Raw genomic sequence first — 16,535 nt, 5'->3', positions numbered from 1 at the left:
CAAAATGCATATACTCTATTTTACAAACACTTTCCTGATGTAATGACATAGTGAACAGGTTCGGTGAGATTCACAGTTAGCACAGGGTTGCTGGGATGAGGTATATATGTGGGGTAAAACATACATTCTGAACGGATCGGAACCCTCATGTTCTATCTCCCCTCTCCACGATCCTCTTCCACCCATGCAACGATTTTCCCTTCCCAGCCAGGTATAACAGCATCGTCCTGAAACACCTGAAAGACGGCATTCAGTGTTACTTCTCAAATTCTCAAAGCACATTTAGAGAAAGATACTGAGCATTCACTAATTCAGAACATGGGGTGTGATTTTCACCTCTTCCTTCACCGTTCCAAACTCTGGATCCAGCGATTTGAAGTGATATCGGAAACAGCCATGTCTGTCCACAGCTGCCTTGAAGTCCTGTAGCGTGACCTCCCCCAGCCTACCAATAAATCATTTATTTTTAGATCACAAGACTTCTATATGATGATGCTATGATGTCATTCTTGCAGTCACCTCTTAGGGATGTTGACTAGGAAGGGCGTGAGAGAGCGATCTGTGTAGTAGAGTACTTTGGTTGAGGCAGCTGCACTAAGAACAGGGCTACTGTGAGAATGAGCCATCTCTGGAAAATAGAAAACATGTATAGCCTGTATTATTTTTTTCTAGTTACGCTTTTGCTCTAAAATATTTAAATTGTTAGATATTGATCTTGTATAGGTTAAAACGTGCATGTTAAATTTATGAGCAGACCGTTCTTCTGAATTTGAATGATTTTTAAGTCAAGTTATCACAAATTACTTGAAAGCTTATAAAAAATGCTTTCATTGGTCTAAAAAGTGGCAAGCATTGAATTGAATAGCATTGAAGTGACCTACTTGAGCTTGATGGCCATGATTCTCGGTCCGTGTGATTGGCTTTTCGTCCAGGAGACCTGGTTGAACCCTGTGGTGGTGCAACAAATCGTTTTAAAATCAGCATGAAATGAAAATTCACTATGTCTACTTTCTAAATGCCTGTTATAGATCTTACTGTGAACTATTCATTTGTGCATGTTTCATTTATGTTTTGACTTCATAATGTTAAATCAAAACATCATAACCGGTAGATATGGGCACTTTTGAAACACATGGTTCGTGAAGCTTCAAAACCCTTGCAAATCAGAGCATGTATCAAACTGCCAAAGTCACGGATTTCAAGTAAATGTTTCAAAATTTCAATGGTTCGCTGCTAGGCTGTGATCTCTGTGAACCCATGAACCAGTGTTTATACGGTTTACCTGATATTGAATCAACTTAATAAATTTAATAAAAAAGAGATGCAGTTAATAGTCTCTTATTGGCCTAATTAGCCAAGCTCTCCATTAAATAAACTAAATAACATTATACAGACAGATGATTTGCGATCTACTTTCAAGAAAACTCAGCATAAAAACACCTTTTACAAACCAGTTTTCTTGCATTTACACCATTCTTACCACCAACGTCTGGAATTCGAGCACTTCGAATCATTTTGCTATTCAATTGATTCAAAGTATCAAAAAGCTTTGTTCTCACATAAATACTAACTAGACCTTCTGGAGAAAACGGCAGACTTCTCTCTGGTGATGTATGCAGGACTTCTCCAATCATTTAGTCCACTTAAACTCCGCCCCTGCACCTAGGGGTGAATTCAGGTTGATCGGGACACTTTTTGCCATTGAGACGACTAGGGAAAAGTGTCCCAAATTAACATGAATTCACCCTACATCTCAAAATCCAATCAACAACCTATACATTGAACCAAATCCCTGCCCTACTTCTCCCCACATTTCCTATTATTCAGAATATTGGATACAGTTAATGGTTGACCTTGCCTTTCTCTCCTGCCTTTTCTTGGATTCTGTGGTGTGAAGGCGGTCCACCAGACTGGCCACCCCCTGCTCCAGCGTGTCCAGCATATGATGCTGTGGGTCATGACCGCTGAAACTGTCCCTCAGGCTGCGCAGAGCATCTCGCACCAGATGTAGCTCGTCCCCCTGATGCACACATTCAGCCAGAACCAAAGAACACAAAATACACACATTCAGTAGAAATTGAGCGAATACTTTTTTTAAGTGAAGAATGACATGACTCACCATTCTGTGCTGGAAAACAGTGGACGATGTGTCCATCATGTGACTGTAGCCATTATTCTCACAGCCTGACAACTGGAGCAAACAATTTTGTATTAATGGAGAGCATCACACATTTGCGTAAAAGTCATATTATAGTTTATATTAAAGCTGTTTTTATTTATATGCTATTTGTATCTGCATCTTATTGGAATATCTATGTAATACAAAGCTAAAACAATTTGGAAGTAAATGTCCGTCTGAGATTATTGTGTGCCCTCTAGTGTAATAAATGAGAGCTACAGAGAGTTTATACACAAAATCATAATATAAATGTTAAAGGGATAGTTCCCCCAAAAATGAAAATTTTGTCAGCATGTACACACACTGAAGTTGTTCCAAACCTGTATGAGTTTCTTTCTTATGTTGGACACAAAATATATGTTGAAGAATGTCAGTAACCAGACAGTTGACGGTAAGCATTGACTTCCATTATATTTGGGGAAAAAATACTATAGAAGTCAATGGCTACCTCAACTGTCTGGTTACCAACATTCTTCTAAATATCATCTTTTGTCATCAACACAACTATCCCTTTAATAGGACATTACATTATTGCATAAATGGGTCCATTTTGCCCTAGTAGTTTTAGTTACCCTATGATAGCTTTCACTGATCCTGTGCAGGGCATCGTCCAGTTTTGCTTGCTGCTGCTGAAGAAGTCTGTCTTTCTGCCCAATTTCTTTCTACAAAGATAAGTGCATGTGACAAATGGGTTTTTTATGGATTTACTATCCAGACCGTTCAATGACGGCAGGAGCGCCCCCCCAAAAGAAGAACCAACACAGCCCTATACAATTAATTAAAACACTAAAGATGATTAAAGAACACTAGAAAGGATTCAAGTATATTGGTAGGATGAATTTGCCTACTTTGTATTCACTCAGCAATCTGTTCCGTTCGCTCAACTTCCTTTCCAGTTCCACCTAAAGAACAAAATAAAGCAAAAGTTTGCAAATGAACCTTTATATTATGGAAGCTTGTTTCCGCCAATGAATAATAAATAAATAATAATAATTGCGACTTTTTATCTCACAATTCGGACTTTTTTTCTCACAATTGCGAGATATGAAGTCAGAATTGTGAGAAATAAAGTCGCAATTCTGGGAAATAAAGTCGCAATTGCGTGATATAAAGTCGCAATTCTGGGAAATAAAGTCGCAATTGCGTGATATAAAGTCGCAATTCTGAGAAATAAAGTGGCAATTGCGAGATATAAAGTCAGAATTGCACGATATAAAGTCGCAATTGCGTGTTATAAAGTCAGAATTGTGAGATATAAACTATTCTGAGGTAAAAAAAATAACCTTTTTTTCCCTTAGAATTGGACTTTATATCTCACAATTGTGAGTTTATATCTCGCAATTCTGAGAAAAGATGTCAGAATTGCGAGATATAAAGTCAGAATTGCGTGTTATAAAGTCAGAATTCTGACTTTTTTTCTCGCAATTGCGACTTTATATCACACAATTCTGAGTTTATAACACGCAATTGCGACTTTATTTCACGCAATTCTGACTTTATATCTCGCAATTCTGAGAAATAAAGTCAGAATTGCGAGATGTAAACTCGCAATTGTGAGATAAAAAGTCGCAATTATCTTTTAAAATGTTTTATTTTGTGGCGGAAACAAGCTTCCATATTATATATCTGATACAGGGAAGAAAAAAATGTGTTGTTGTCAGACTCACATTATGACCCTCCAGTTCCTCTCTGGTCATGCTGGATCTGAGGAGCTCCTGTTTGAGCTGCAGAACTGAGTCCTCCTGCACAGACATTCTCTGCTGCAAGGCATCCTGGGTAAACAGATGGACACAGAAGCAATCCCTATATACCAAATGGCAACAAATCTGCTGTACACTACAAAAGCTAATGTTAAAATGAAAGAATTGAATAATTATTCATACTTCTTTTATTTATAATATTACAAACGAACACACAATTTATTATTATATATTGTATTTTATATTATAAATGTACACGTTCTACACTTAATTTCACCTGGTCTCACCTTAATAGCCTGCAGATTACGTGCCTCCTGCTTGTATCTTAAAAGTTCTCTCTGAAAAACACATTAAAACCCTCATTCAATATACAAATTGTAGTATATTCAGCTTATATAGTATACTGCACATCAGCCAGTGTTTCTTTTCAGCAATTTAAGTTACCTTCAGATCTAAAGACTCCTCCATACTCTGGTCCAGACGACTGCGGATTAAAATCTTCAATGGCAGAATAAAAAGGATATGTCATTACCATAATAGACTGTATATGAGACATGCACAAAAGCATAATGAAGAGTTACCAGCTGCTGCTCTGAGTTGGTACTTTCTCCAAAGCTCAGAGTAGATGTCTGCTCGTCCTCAGGTAGTGACCCATGCAGCAGTAAGGCCTGAATGAAGACATGTGAGCATGAGGTAATGTGAGTAAAACTAGTCATGCTATTTCACCAACAGTGTTCAACAGTCATCACATGATCAACCTTGGATGCTGTTTATTGATTAGACTAGCAGCTTCTCAATTAAAGCTGTATTTCTCTTGTATAACTCTTGCATTAGAGAATTAAAGATGCCTTCTACGGTAATGCTGATACCCGGCAAATAAAAAGAGGCTTTGAAATGCTGGATTGATGAGCTTGAAATGCTTGGTCATTGGTTCTGTTTAGAAGAGTGACATTAATCATGATGGATTAGGAAAGTCTGCCAATCTGTGCAAAGTAATAATCTTAATCCGACTGAATGAACTGCTTTACTTTTACAAGCACTAATTCTTAGCTTAAAATGTAGTAGTGGAGCTATAACACATGGGTGTTTCCAAAATGTTGACCCTGTGGACTCACTAATTAACTTTCCGGTGTATAAAATACACATTATGGGAGCATTCTGTCATTTTTAATCATGTTTTTTCATATTATATATTTTTTATTTGTGAAAGATGTCATGATCCTTTCCACCACATCTCAAATGATATTGGTGGAAAATACAGTTTTTAAATATTTTGCAAAAAAATGGCTGACTTTGTCTTGCTAAAGCTATAGCATTTTATGTATCCTAAATTCACACGTATCCTAAATACCCAAACCGATCAAAAGGTTGGGGTCTGTAAGATTTTTGAAAAAAGTCACTTATACTCACCTGCATTTATTTTTCAAAAATACAGTAATATTGTGGTGTTATGACAATTTAAGAAACTGCATTTCTTTAATGTATTTATTCCTGTGATGGCAAAGCTGAATTTTCAGCATCATTACATAGTCTTCAGTCACATGATCCTTCGGAAATCATTCTATTTATCAATTTTAATGCATCCTTGCTGAATAAAGTAATTAAATACTTACTTTTGAATCTTTTTGCAAAATTTGACATAAAAAGCCTGACGTTGAAGAAACAACCATTTCTAAATGTGTACGAATAATAACTCGCCTGAAGCCTTGACACCATTTTCCTGGTCTCCTGCATCTCCTTCTCCAGCTGTTCCTGTTGGGCACATAGCTGTTCCTCCCATGTGCTGCTTTCCTCTTTCCCAGCATGCTCTGGGCCAGGAGACGGCTCGGTGGCTGAGGATTTCACTACATCATCTTCAAAGGAAACAAACAACAAAATATAAGAAAAGTATAGAAAAATATGTTGTCTAGGACCAAGCAGGGGGATACATCCTACCTAGGCTTTGTGGTTGCTCCGTATGGTTCCCCAATAGCTCTCCCGAATCTTCAGATTTGGCAATAATATACTCCTCCTTAGGTGTGTGTGCTGGACTGGATGAACTGAGGCTGGAGAGATGTTGCAAAGAAAGAATCAGTGAGCAAGATAACCATGTATTTGTATGGTCCTAATTTTCAGTCATATGTAACCAGCTGGAGTAATTTGATGACAATGAAAGCCTATTGTGTACACAAGGTCTAATGTGTTCACTTTAATTACATAACTGAACAAAAAATCTAGGGAAATTCCTGTTACAATAGACATTATCTTTCTAACCCAGGTTTTCCGTTTCAAACCACACTAATGCAAAGTTCCCGAGCATTCCTAAGTCATTCATCTGTTTTCAGTAAAGATGAAATGAGAGACTCTATTTCAAACACCCCTAGCTGTTCCTCTGGCACGGGAACATGATATCGAAATTGAGATCTCTCTAACAAAGAAATAAAGAAAGAATGAAGTCTGTCGCACTGAATAAAAGACAAAGCAGCTCTCCCAGTTGATTAGCATCATCATTTTGATAAGGACTATTAGCCAGGATTACAGATCTCGATTAAGCTTCTGAGAATGATTACATAAAGCGTTGTGTACACATGCATGAAATTACAGCAGAATGCTTCTCTGAGAGGTGTCATATTACTGAATGTTGATTATTTTTACAAAGAGGAACGTGCTGGTTTACAGTAAACCACTCCAGATACAAAACATAATCTGATCGGCTCATCTAAGACCATTTATATTTCACTGTACATTATTTACTCTAATGCATTATGAACAATGGGGTTGTTTTGTTTATTTGCAACAGACGCTATTTAATGGACATGTTTCATAACCAATTTTATATCCATTTCCTTGTGATTATACGCCAGTAGGGAAATGACAAGCTGCCTTTGTGGAGAAAAATATTATATCATTCACTCAACTGATTCATTCAAAACATTGATTCATTAAGGAACAAAACGGCTAAATGTCTTTACGGGTGAGTCATTGAATCATTTACTCAACTGATTCGTTTAAAACACTGTTTCGTTTAGGAACTAAACTGCCGAATATCTTTATGAGTGTATCATTGAATCATTCACTCAACCTCTTCATTTACAGATTTTTTCAGTAAGGCCAGTATTGTGTGTTTTGCTACGAGACACGTAACATTGTTAATTCATTTGGAACTATTTTCATTGGCGGTGCAAACATAGACAAATCAATAGGCAAAATGTAAGGTATTTTCAATTAAAGTTATATTTATTGAACTGACATAAAAGCAATATCATGTGCTGTTAGTCCGATTCTCGATATCAGTGCTTGATTAGCAGTAGTGTTTAGGTGCGGTTACATTAGCTTACACAGAATTGGTAACACTATTTTAAAGTGACGTAGTTACAGGTTACTACATGTCCTTACCATAGTAATAACAGTAAATGAAGCATAATTATAAGTAACTAACCCACCTAAACCAAACCCCAACCGTAACTTAGTAAGTACATGTCATTAATATTACTTATTAGAGTAAGTACAATGTAACTACGTCACCTTAAAATAAAGTGTAACCAGAATTACTCACCACTCGAAGTTCCTGATCCGGTGGTTTCCTATTGAAATGACTGGATTTAGCTTTTGAAAATTGTATGAACAAAGTTAAATGTGTCTGCACTTAAGGGTTGTTTTTGTGCTCCACTGAGTTGCTTTTTAATAGTTTTTCTATGTAAACATGCACCAGACTGACGTGTTTAACTGTTGTGCTCACATCTTAGGTCTTTTGCATTTCTCACACAACACGCTGTTCTAATAACACAGTGCTCAACTTAAAAGAAGTTTAACTCTAGACCTTTTTTTTCCCCATTCTCTTCCCTGCACCCTGCATTCTGTATGAATAGCGTCTTAGCCATGCTGATATGAACTTGCTTGTGTGATATTGCTTAAATAACTGCTACTATACAATAAATCACACATTCCATATTCTGTCTTTTCAAGGCTGGTCCAGACAGACCAAGTAGCCTGTTGCATAACAGATTTATGAGTCTAACATAATGAAACATTTGCATGCGAGGACAAATATTCTCCCTAGTCATTTGCTCCACTTGTATGACCTCTTTATTGTGTATCAAAATCCCATAACTATCAACACATTTATGGACCAAATAGTGGATTCATTTATCTGAGCATTTACCAAGCACACAGATGGCACTCACAATATTGAAGCCCGTGATTCCCGGTTGCTAGGTGATTTCACAATAGCAGGCAACACCCACACATCAATCTCTTATGTTCACAATTGACATACATTCAGAGTGAGAAAACAGTTATGTGCCAGCCACTTTCACTCATTATTAAACCTCAGCATATACAGTACACAACATCACAATATTGCTGTCCAACTTATAGACAATAAGCAGTATGGCTCTTATATCCTGGGATATCCAAAATGGAATGGAAGATGGAAACAGGAAGGAAATAATTATAGAGGGAGCTGTAGAATTTCATTCATACCATTTCATTTGTTTGGCTCCCATGATGCTATTTGCCCTTCTAACCTCCCATTCTGATCCAGCCCATCCCGTGGGGTTCGAGGAAGCAGCAGTGTGTCATCAACATAGCAGACGACGGCACAGCGCCGGTCCAAAGGGTGTGCACATCAGAAACCGCACCACACAAATCCCAGTATCCACGTAGCTACCAGTCTAGTCTGTCGGAGATAATGATGGAGAGCAGATCCCAAACCATGCAAATATCCCGGTCCGTGCGTACCCTACCTACCTGCTTGTTTGGCAGGTCTTCCTTTGGACATCCTTAACACTTGTGCTGTAAACCCAGGTTAAATTACCTTTTGACTATTCCCATAGATTCAGCGTTGAAAATCCCAATCAGAGGCAGCATGTGTTTCTATGATAAGCATGAGGTAATCCTGTTTATCAGTTCTGAGCCATAACAGGGGAGAAAAAGGCTTTTGAATGGGCTGCAGTCCCCCTTCTTGAATGTCCACGTTGTCTTCTGCGACTTGTACGACTCCTGTTTCTCATTCTCCCTGTTTATGTGCCTCTCTTGAGGCAGTTCTGAGGGATTTTTCCTCTGCCTTTCTGTTTCTCTTCGCTCCTTGTCTTCCCCCTCCCTTGTTCCTTTTTTAGGAGTCAGACATGGTTCAGCCCGGCTCTGTTTACCCTCCCCTCCTCCATCTTCACCCCTCCCTTTCACACAGAGCGGTGGGCTCCAGGATGGAGGGGGGTTGGTGGGTGTGGACAGGATGAAAAAATGGTCGTGTCTGTGTGAAGATGACACACTTTAAATAACCAGCTCCGTTAAACTAAAAGCATGTAGGTTCTGATAAGTGTTTGATTTCACTGTGTGAATTACACACAATCTTATATTGTCGTATTATGTCGAAATGAGAGAGCGAACGTGTGTGTGTGTGCATGTGAAAGTGAGAGAGAGGGAGAGCGAGAGAGAAAGAGGACTTTGAGTAAGACCACGTCAGCTTAAAATCAGAGAAAAGCATACTGTTCAACAACTCTGTCTCCATTGATGAAATCATTGTAATCAAGCCAGACTATTATATATAATAAACCTATTTTATTTTTCTGACATTCTGAAAGGGAATGGCCATGTTTTTGCAAAAACTTATAAAGCAGATCAGCCTTTTTCCCCTTTTCTTTTCCTTCTTTTTTTTGTGGAATTTTATTGACAATGTTATGACAATAGTTAGCTGTTTTGGTTTGTTTTTTATTTGTGTTACATTTTTATTAGTGATCAGTGGAGAATGTGTTAATAGAACTGTCAATGAGATTCGGGAACACTGACAAAGAAATTGGTGCATTTACTTTGAAGCAATGTTCACTCAGAAATTCGCAAATAATTACAAAGAAACAGCAATGAATTTAACATCCAATTTTAAAGTGAAAAACTGAAATAGTATTTAAAACAATAATTTTCCAATAATCTTTGTTTTATTTTTACATTATACATTACTTAACCAAAAATATTTTTTTAAGTCCATGGATATGTTATGCATGAACAACCCATGTATCCCATAATGGCTACATTCCCAATTTGTGCAGAGCAGGGTGATATTGGCAGTGGATTTGGAATGGAATTAGAAAAACCTCAGTATTACTGGAAGAGATTACTCAGACAGTCAAGGACAGTGTTGGGAAAGCTACCATGTATCTAAATGAAGCTTAGTAAAGCTACAAGCTACTTATAATTCAAACAAGTTAAGCCAAAGTCAAACTGCAATTGTGAGTCAAAATCTACATTTTAATTTCCTCCATCTTGCCAATACATTCAGATAAAGGTGTACATGAATATGATACATGTAAATATAATCTAAAACCAAGTTGAACATGCAGTGTTGTGGCGTTGATTATTTAAGGGGACAGCCATTTGTTCTGTTACGATGTACCGATGTACGCTCAACGGCTGTCCGAATTCGCTCACTCGTTTTCATTCACTCCTTTGAGTGAACTGTATAGTGGACTAACGTACTAGGGAATAGTGATAGAGGGTTTAGGGGGCGATTTCGGATTCAGCCATAGTTTCATTGTCTAATTGATTAGAGTCTCACCTGTTAGCTGCTGGTCTTTGTCTTGTGTTAGCGTTACCTGGATGTTAGCCTCATTTGTTTACTGGATTATCCCTGTTTGTTTTTTTGGTTTCTATTAAAATACTAGGCCTACTTAACTGCTCTTCAAGCCTCATCATTCTGGATCAACCAGTCAGCAGGTGTGACAATAGTGCTAGTCTAATGGTGGACCAACATTGACATTTTTGAGTCTGTTCCAGTGAAAGAAATCCCAAAGTCTGTTCCATTAAATGAAATTCCAGAGCCCGCTCCAGAGGGAGCAGTTCCATACACCATAGCAGTTCCAAGACATACAACATGGTCATGCTCTTCTCAAGCAAAACCGAGCTGGTGTAACTGGTCCCAAACCAGCACATGAATGCAACTATGTGTACGGTGTAGCCTATATATTTGAATCACACACTTGGTAGATGATACCTCCACAGGCTTGACTTCACATGCATGGAGCACCACATCTGACATTATGTTTCCAGCCCCATTCCACAACACCTGTCCAACTCTCTCAGATGGGGCGGCAGGGATGCCCATTTGCTCATTTATCGCGTCTGATTTACAGCAGATCACCAATCTTGCTGATTCGTCCAGTCCCGTCATTTTAGGGCATAATATTATCTTTCTGCCTGAGTTCTCCTCTGATAGCAGCCAGGAGGGAGCAGATAGTATCTGGCGTCACAATCCACAAACCCTTTCCTGGCACAAGAGCTTACTGGGATGTGGCCAGCTGACATGGAGGCTTCACTCAGAACCATTCTAACTTAGCCAGGCAAATATTTTTCCAGGCTTGTGAGCAGAGCAGCATTAACACTATTCAGACCCCAGTGTTTGAGACTGAATGAGTGAAGGGTGATTAAATAGGTTTTTTGTTTGAATGAGCCAGAGCGGGAAGAGAGCAGCAAAAAACACTTTACCTCATAATTGGAGACAGATCAGCGGCTGATGTAAGGTTTATGGATGGGCCATAAATACAGGGCCACAGTAGAACATGCAGCAGATACACTGTCAACTCCAGCCGCTTCGCTGAGACAATGAACTTTATTTTTCCGACCTGCCGGTTTCCAACCGACATTACCCTTCGACATGCGCGATGTTTTGAAGAGCGCCTATCCGACAGCGACATATTTCCACCTTTCCACATGTTTTACTATCGTCCTTATTTCTGGCGCTTTCCAAACTGGTGGGAGGGTGACATGTCAGAGGTGAGTTAAACTTCTGATGTTGCAACAAATTAGCCATTAACCAAATAGCTAATACTTTACTTTTTTAAAGATTCAATTCGGTTTTAAATTCTTAACAATAAACACTTTTAACAGCAATTTTTACAATACTATTTTATTATACCTTAACATTGTTAAATCATGTTAGTTCATAAAAATGTTAATTTAGGCTATATGACTAATGTTAAAAATGTATCAGCATACACTACCAGATTTTCTTTTTTTAGCAAGGAGACCTTGAAGCTACACTGTGTAATTTTTTAAGTTGATTCTTAGCAAAAAACACTTTGTTCTTTCAAAATGATATGTGCTCATTAATGTGTAATTACTTCTACCAACTAATCAAGTATTCTCGTAAGCGTAGAATCTGCCATTTAGAATACATACGAGCGAGTCGCTCGAATGGCGGCAGCCATGTTGCGCCTCCATCTTGGAAATACATTAGCCAAAGAGGGACATACCTGGAAATTCAAGCTTCGCCTTTCGTGTTTTTACACTCAGTGGCACCGTGACGAATGCAAGGGGGAGATTACTCGCGACTGCCGGGAGATTTGAAATAATACGGCCACCGTAGGAGTTAAAACGCCCTCGGAATGGGAGGGGCTAGAAAGTAATATTCAGTTGGTAGTCATAAACAATTTCACCGCTAGATGGGAGAAAATCCTACACAGTGAAGCTTTAACTTGATAAAAAACTAACAGTAAAGACTGTTAATGTTACAAAAGATTTCTATTTCAAACATGCTGTTCTATCAAACACATACTGTGAAAATTTTCAACATTGATAATAATAAGAAACATATCTTGAGCAGCAAATCAGCATAGAATGATTTCTGAAGGATCATGTGACACTGAAGACTGGAGTAATGCTTCTGAAAATTCAGGTTTTCATCACATGAATAAATTACATTCTAAAATATATTAACAAAGAAACCTGTTATTTTAAATTGTAATAATATTTTACAATATTACTGTTTTTACTGTATTTTCAATTACATAAATGTAGTCTTGGTGAGCATAAGAGTCTCTGAAACACTGAAAAATCTTACCGAGCTCAAACTATTGATGGTAGTGTATTTATAATTAACAATTAGATTATTAAATGAACAACTACTGTAAAAGTATTGCTTTTGTTACAGAATGATGATGCATTAATTATTGCTAACAAATTGAATTTCATTGTAAAGACGTTCCCTTAAATTAGATTAACAGAATGTTCTTTATGAGCTAGTCACATTATTAGAACTGCAGGTTTTCAGTCTTTTGCAGTATTCAGCTTGCCATTTTCCCTTACACAGGTGAGAATGGACAGGGATCGCTTTGTAGTCATCCTGGATGTGAGGCACTTCTCTCCAGACGAACTGACTGTCAAGGTCAATGATGATTATATTGAGGTTCATGCGAAACGTGATGAAGAAGGGCAGGTAACAAAACAAGTATTCAAACTCACCTTCATTTTATTCACCATTTTGAACTTGGCTGTTCTGGATGAATTATTTGCATAAATTAAGTTTATTGTAGTATTGTGTTATAAAAAGCAAGGTTAGACATATTCAAGACATATTCCAAAGGGAACATGTGAAGAACTTTCTCACTGGTCACACTCACTGGTTGTTGGGGAGGACAGGAAGTGAAAGACTAAAGACTTTTAAAACCTTTTTAAACTTTCAATCAACATCCAATGTTTTTCTTGACAAGCTTTCCCTTTTCTTATTAAAATGGCACACACACTATCATTCAAAAGTTTGGGGTTGGAAAGACGTTTAAATACTTTCTTTCTTCTCACCGATGCTGCATTTCTATGATAAAAAATACACAGTAACATAAGAAATATTATTACAATATTTACTGTTTTAATACGTTTTAATGTGTTAAATATATTTTTTAAAGTCAAAATTCCCCATTTTTAAATATATTTTATTATAATTTGATTTCATAATTGTCTTACTCCAGTCTTCGGTGTCACATGATTCATCAGAAATAATTATAATATGCTGATTTGCTGCTCAAGAAACATTTCTTATTATTATCAATGTTGAAAACAGTTCATATTTTTTGTAGAAATTATGATCCTTATGATCAACTAAGATATTTTTTTTCAGGATTCTTTGTTGAATAGAATGTTCAAAAGAACCGCATTTATTTGGAACAGAAATCATTTGTAACATTATAAATGTCTTTACTGTGACTTTTGATCTATTTATTGTGTCCTTCTCTAAAATAAAAAATTTTTTGTTTGCTACCTCAACTTAAAGTCAATTCAACTTTATTCTCAGTGACGTGTCATTGTGCAATGACTGGTTTACTGTTACAGGATGAACATGGCGTTGTGGCCGAGGTGTTTTACCGGAAGTTTAAGATCCCATCCGGTGTGGATCCAGGGTCCATCACCTCCTCTCTGTCCTCTGATGGCTTTCTGACTGTCAGCACATCTCGCCGCGTGCTGGACATCACCTGTGATGAGAAGCCACCAGCTCAGAAGTAAACCCGTCGATAGCTGCACCTCTGCCTCTCTTCTCCAAACAAACCCAGCAGCTTCACCACGACTGAGAGAACCATCAGTACTACAACAGGCACAAGATCACATAAGTTAATGCAACACATAGAACCAAACAAAGTTATATAACCATATACAAACATATCTGTCCATACTGTGCAATACAATGTCAGGCAAAACGCGCAGTAGGTCAGTGCTTTAGGCCTGTAAATGCAGGTTGTTATAGGAGTTGGGTTTGGTTTGTTATATTTATGGCCTACAGTTGGACGTTGTATGTAATTATGTGGCTGACTTGGATGATGATTGTAACTTTGGCTTTGAGAGGAAGCAGAATTGAAATGGGATGTTGTGCAGCATCTGAATACTGATGAATGCTGATATAAAGGATCTCATCTTGTGATATCTCATATGTTGAGCATCTGAATGTAAAGTTTGCTGCACTTATGAATCTGTTTGATACTGGGGTCTAAACTAACAGACTAAGTTGAATGTGTTTTGCTGAATGTTGTTGCACTTAATGGACAGTAATAAAGATGACTTTGTAAATTAATATATGATTAATCACTGACAGTGTCAGGCTGTATGGACATCTATTATGTGAGACAGACAAATGTGCCTTATTTACCTCAGTGGTGTAACAAGATGCCATGGATCACATTTGATTGTCAAATGTGGTGTAAAAAAAAACACATCCTGAGTTTGGATTGCTGATGACAGGGGTGTAGTTACTGACATAATTCCCCTTGTGACATCATTCCCAAAGTGCTTTAAATTTAATTTTCCATACCTCTTACAGTGACGTATTACAACTAACAACTGTGACAGTAGCTATTTTCAGCATTAAAAAATAAAAAAAGGTTGTTTCTTTTTCTTCTTTTTTTTTGCACAACTTACAAAAGTACGGTGACGCATTGCTGCTACATACATTTTATTATTTTTCCCTCAATTATGTCGTAATAACAAGATCTTATGTCGTTAAAACGACATATTTTCTCGTAATAACATGATCTTATGTCGTTAAAACGACATCTTTTTATCGTAATAACAAGATGTTATGTCGTTAAATCGACATATTTTCTTGGCCTTATAAGGACATGTGTAGTCATGTACAAAATATGCCTTTATCCACATAAAATTGATAGCCTATCACGCCTTTATCACACTTCTACATTCAAAAAGCTTAAGCAAATAGTAGCAGCCCCCAATCAGGCAAAATTAATCAATATATTTTATATAGGCCTTTACGTTTTTTTATATATAATATGTAATATATTTTATGATTTTTTTTTATAGGCTATATCTTCATTACCTAGAGATATAATTAAACAAAAAGTGGTCAAAACACATCTAACAGAACATAGCCTAAGTTGTTTATTTTTTACAACATTGTGTTCTTATTTTGTTTAATTAACGAAATGTCAATCTTCGTCTTTATAACAGAAGATACAATACAATACAAAAATCTTTAAGATACAGCCTACAATCTTCACATTCTTCACAACGGATTGTCACCTTATAAACAGTCCGTTGTGTGGTGGAATAAGCAATATAGAAATATATGGTTAGTATCTTAATTTAAACTTTATTTTATTATTTTATTAGGTCATTAACTAATTATGCTAACTCAACTAATTTAATGCAAAGTGGTGGATACTAATTACTAATTAAATAATGTCAAATATTAAATGTAGGCTATTGATTAATGTTGCCATAGACTAAAGATTTTTCTAGACTAGTAGTCATTCATTTAAGCAATTAGGACTAATCGTACATTTATATTCAATCCTGGGTGCATATAGTCAGTACACTCTGCACTGACATTCATTGCTTTTCAGCTTATTGAGACCCGAGTTCAAGCCCCGGTTCGTCAAACTGTCTTGATACTATACTGTCCTATCATAAATAAAGGCAAAAAAAAAAAAAAATCTTTAAACTGTTGCAAGTTAAGCTCCATCCACACACAAAAATAAAATCAGCATTTTTTAAGCCATTACATCTACACCTCTCATAATGGGAGTGGGGGAACGGATTCCGACAGCTGTTTTTTTGCCGTCGGATTCCGTTCCCCCTATGTTTCTTACACAATAAGGTTATAATATTTATTAAATTGTTGCATTTCGCTAGCCTCAGTAGCCTAGTGGTCAGTCCCCTGATAATATTTTTTTTTAGCTTTGGGGCGACCCGAGTTCAAGTCCCGGGTCATCGAACTTTCTTGATACTATACTTTCCTATGATAATAAAAGGCAAAAAATATATTCTTTAAACTGTTGCAAGTTAAGCTCCATCCACACACAAAATAGAATCAGCATGTTTTAAGCCATTACATCAACACCTCTCATAATGGGAGTGGGGGAACGGATTCTGACAACTGTTTTTCTTTTTGCTGTCGGATTCTGTTC

At 37.1% G+C, this 16,535-nt stretch overlaps 2 protein-coding genes across 2 annotated transcripts; one reads left to right on the top strand and one right to left on the bottom strand.

The window, feature by feature from the left end:
• dixdc1a (DIX domain containing 1a) lies at positions 1-8,952 on the bottom strand. Its single transcript, XM_084420189.1, has 15 exons — positions 8,341-8,952; positions 5,815-5,924; positions 5,578-5,732; positions 4,461-4,547; positions 4,324-4,377; positions 4,167-4,217; positions 3,847-3,951; positions 3,028-3,081; positions 2,752-2,841; positions 2,120-2,191; positions 1,859-2,020; positions 882-948; positions 520-628; positions 337-445; positions 1-236 (listed from the first exon to the last, which is right to left on the bottom strand). The coding sequence occupies exons 1-15, from the start codon at positions 8,361-8,363 to the stop codon at positions 153-155; spliced, it is 1,332 nt and encodes a 443-aa protein (XP_084276315.1). The 5' UTR covers positions 8,364-8,952; the 3' UTR covers positions 1-152.
• Positions 8,953-11,404: 2,452 nt separating this feature from the next.
• On the top strand, positions 11,405-14,978 carry cryaba (crystallin, alpha B, a). Its single transcript, XM_084420026.1, has 3 exons — positions 11,405-11,622; positions 12,938-13,063; positions 13,954-14,978. The coding sequence occupies exons 1-3, from the start codon at positions 11,452-11,454 to the stop codon at positions 14,122-14,124; spliced, it is 468 nt and encodes a 155-aa protein (XP_084276152.1). The 5' UTR covers positions 11,405-11,451; the 3' UTR covers positions 14,125-14,978.
• The last annotated feature ends 1,557 nt before the right edge of the window (positions 14,979-16,535 follow it).

Source organism: Rutilus rutilus (genome assembly GCF_951802725.1).
Source record: "Rutilus rutilus genome assembly, chromosome: 9".
NCBI lineage: Eukaryota > Metazoa > Chordata > Actinopteri > Cypriniformes > Leuciscidae > Rutilus > Rutilus rutilus.
This window is presented reverse-complemented; position numbering and strand designations above follow the sequence as displayed.

Excerpts from the sequence above, each read along its gene's own strand:
- dixdc1a (XM_084420189.1), bottom strand. The coding sequence starts at position 8,363 with ATGGGAGCCAAACAAATGAAATG. Across the intron at positions 4,548-5,577 it reads AAATGGTGTCAAGGCTTCAG|GCCTTACTGCTGCATGGGTC; the intron begins GCGAGTTATTAT and ends GTCTTCATTCAG. Across the intron at positions 4,378-4,460 it reads CCAACTCAGAGCAGCAGCTG|ATTTTAATCCGCAGTCGTCT; the intron begins GTAACTCTTCAT and ends CTGCCATTGAAG.
- cryaba (XM_084420026.1), top strand. The coding sequence starts at position 11,452 with ATGAACTTTATTTTTCCGACCTGCCGGTTTCCAACCGACATTACCCTT. Across the intron at positions 11,623-12,937 it reads GGGAGGGTGACATGTCAGAG|GTGAGAATGGACAGGGATCG; the intron begins GTGAGTTAAACT and ends TCCCTTACACAG. Across the intron at positions 13,064-13,953 it reads AACGTGATGAAGAAGGGCAG|GATGAACATGGCGTTGTGGC; the intron begins GTAACAAAACAA and ends TTACTGTTACAG.